General features: G+C 44.3%; 1 protein-coding gene across 1 annotated transcript in view; it reads left to right on the top strand.

Annotated features, from left to right (window-relative positions):
• The window catches only part of UNC5C (unc-5 homolog C (C. elegans)), a gene marked incomplete at its 5' end in the record, with an annotated part of 94,038 nt that extends 92,012 nt beyond the window's left edge, over positions 1–2,026 (top strand). Inside the window, 2 exons of the mRNA XM_010138790.1 lie at positions 998–1,176; positions 1,376–2,026. Coding sequence (XP_010137092.1) covers positions 998–1,176; positions 1,376–1,541 — 345 coding nt within the window. The remainder of the gene's footprint in view (positions 1–997; positions 1,177–1,375) is intronic.
• Positions 2,027–2,729: the final 703 nt, after the last annotated feature.

The raw sequence follows: 2,729 nt of genomic DNA, 5'->3' as shown, positions 1-2,729 counted from the left end.
GCTACATGATTGGTGTCAATGGGTTTTGGTGGGACTTTCAGCTGCCCTGCAGCACCTCCTTGTTCCTTAAGCAAACCCAACAATCCAAATGGACCAACTACCCTTGGCCTACCAGCTACTGAACCCCTCTTTCTATCTGCCTGAGGGTTATAAATCATTCCAGGCCAAGGAAGATAAAAAAATCTTTGCTCAGGAGAGCTTCTTGTTCCCAGCGGTGCCACATTACAGCTCTGTCATGGAGAGCCTCCCAGCTAGGAGGACCACATCAGAGAGCATCAACGCTGTACCTGCAGAGAACAGGCTGGCTTTGGAGGTGACTTCGCCCTTGAAACACTGCTGCCTTTGAGTGCAGTGCTGGTTTTGGGGAGAAGGGCGGCAGCCGCCCACCAGGCACACATGCTCCACCTGTCTCCAGCACAGAGTTAAACTGTATGAAAATGAGGGGTCAGCTTGTGCCTGGGGTGGTATTAACAACTCTCTATATTCTGCTCAGCATCAGACGCTTCAGAGCGCGCAGGTGCTGCCAAAGGGGGGTCAGCGGCATGAGCCCGGTACTGGTTACCTGTGGGGTAGGGGGCTTGGGAGGTCTGCCAAGAAGGGGCTCCTGCCAGCCAAGCCAGGAAAGCCCCATTCTGCCCTAGTAGTAACAATTTACTGGGAAATGTGTCAAAGTGCCTGATATTATTGTATTATATTATTTCATTATTTCCAGTAAGTGATTAATTAAGCTGGGCTCAATTTTGTCCAGTCATAGTAATCTTCATCCTCAAGACCAAAAAGAAAAAAAAAAAAAAAGGAAAAAGACATCTGTTGTCTACACAAAGTTGGTTGTAAATATTTCTCTTTCCCAGCTGACTAACGTGAATGCTTCGTTAGCAACAGAGGGCTGCTCCCCTCTAATGCAAGTAAAAGTACCGAGTGTCAGAGATACACTTCTATAATTGTCTCTGCACTCAGTAACAAAACTTTTTTTTTTTTTCTTTCATTCCAACCTCAGGAACCTGCTGGCATAGATTATCCTCCTGTGGACTCAGCAGGCACCATCACCACCATAGTAGGGCCCAGCGCTTTCAGCATCCCCCTCCCAATAAGGCAGAAGCTGTGCAGCAGCCTGGATGCACCGCAGACCAGGGGCCATGACTGGCGGATGCTGGCCCACAAGCTGAAACTGGACAGGTGAGCAGGGCTGCCTGTGCCTGGTCAGGCAGCAAAGCACCCTGGGAGCTATGAGCAAAAGGGTCCTGGTGAAAATGAGAGACAGCAGACGTGTCTACGGACCGGTCAGACTGACTGCACAGGAGACGAGCTGAAATCATACAAATTCACATAACCTTCATATAGCTTGAAAAATGAGTTTTCTTTTGGTTTGTTGCAGGTACCTAAATTATTTTGCTACGAAATCAAGCCCTACCGGGGTGATCCTGGATCTCTGGGAAGCCCAGAATTTCCCTGATGGCAACCTGAGCATGCTGGCGGCGGTTCTTGAAGAAATGGGAAGACATGAAACCGTTGTTTCTTTGGCAGCAGAAGGAAATTACTGATGCAGCCTTGGCATGCACAGGAAGGACAGACACAGGGAGTGGTAATGCCCTGTTATTACGATTGGGAATTGAAATGAAAACCCAGACCAATGAGTTACACAAGAGACATTTCAGAGAAGCAAGCAAGCAAACAAACAAGCAAACAAAAAACCAGCCCTGACCTTCACACGTGCTCTCCTTGTACATTATCGCAGGATCTAAAAGAAATCATGCAAAGTCGTACCTTGAAAATATAAATCAACCTAATGTTCCTCTCAGCTTGGCTGTACACTGCTTGGTACAGGATTTTACAGTTTCCTAGGAAACGCTTTTTATTGCTATCCAGATATATGGATAAACTTTCTTAACAATCCCAGTTTCTATGGATGTTGTTTACATCAAATTCTGGACAGGGGTAAGGAGACTGTCCATGGCTCTTTATATATTTTATTTAAAGCCATTCTAGACAAGGCTATGGACAGTTGGTTGTGGCTATTTCAGCTTATTTGTTTCTGGTGAATTCAGATTTTGGCTACAATTCTGCACATCGATTATCTCACAATGATCCTCCTGTCACTGTTCTGTTTCCTAGACTTACTTGTAAAGAAAAAAAAAAAATGGTTGTGGCTATTTCAGCTTATTTGTTTCTGGTGAATTCAGATTTTGGCTACAATTCTGCACATCGATTATCTCACAATGATCCTCCTGTCACTGTTCTGTTTCCTAGACTTACTTGTAAAGAAAAAAAAAAAAACCCCAAGAAAATCAGAGTTTAAGAAGTGTGCATCTGGAAAGCAGGTACTCTGGGTGCTAAGCAGGAACACACATCATGTCCCCTTCCTTCTCTGACCGAGTCCCACTGAGCCTGTCTGAGGAATAGCAGTAGGACAGTGGGGAACGTAGGATCAGAGTTAGTTTTCAATTCACAATGTAACACCACTCTTTGCAGTATGAGGGGGCCGGATATGCGATTCAGAGTGGTTAGGGGGAAAAAAAAGAAACCCAGAAAAAAATAAAAAAGAGAAGTTGCTATGATAATTATTTACTAATTAGTATCTAGTGCAAGGATTATAATTATAATTCTAATAATTATTATTACCATTATTACTTTCTTTCTAATTTTGTCAGCAGCAGAATTAATTACTCCTGTTTTTACGGAACCTGTTGTCCTCTTCCTGAAGGTCTTCTAAGACATGTCCCTCTAAATGC

The sequence above is a fragment of the Buceros rhinoceros genome, unplaced genomic scaffold (assembly GCF_000710305.1).
Source record: "Buceros rhinoceros silvestris isolate BGI_N320 unplaced genomic scaffold, ASM71030v1 scaffold2816, whole genome shotgun sequence".
NCBI classification, from domain to species: Eukaryota; Metazoa; Chordata; class Aves; order Bucerotiformes; family Bucerotidae; genus Buceros; species Buceros rhinoceros.
Note: the sequence above shows the minus strand (reverse complement) of the source record. Positions and strands in the feature narration are given on the sequence as shown.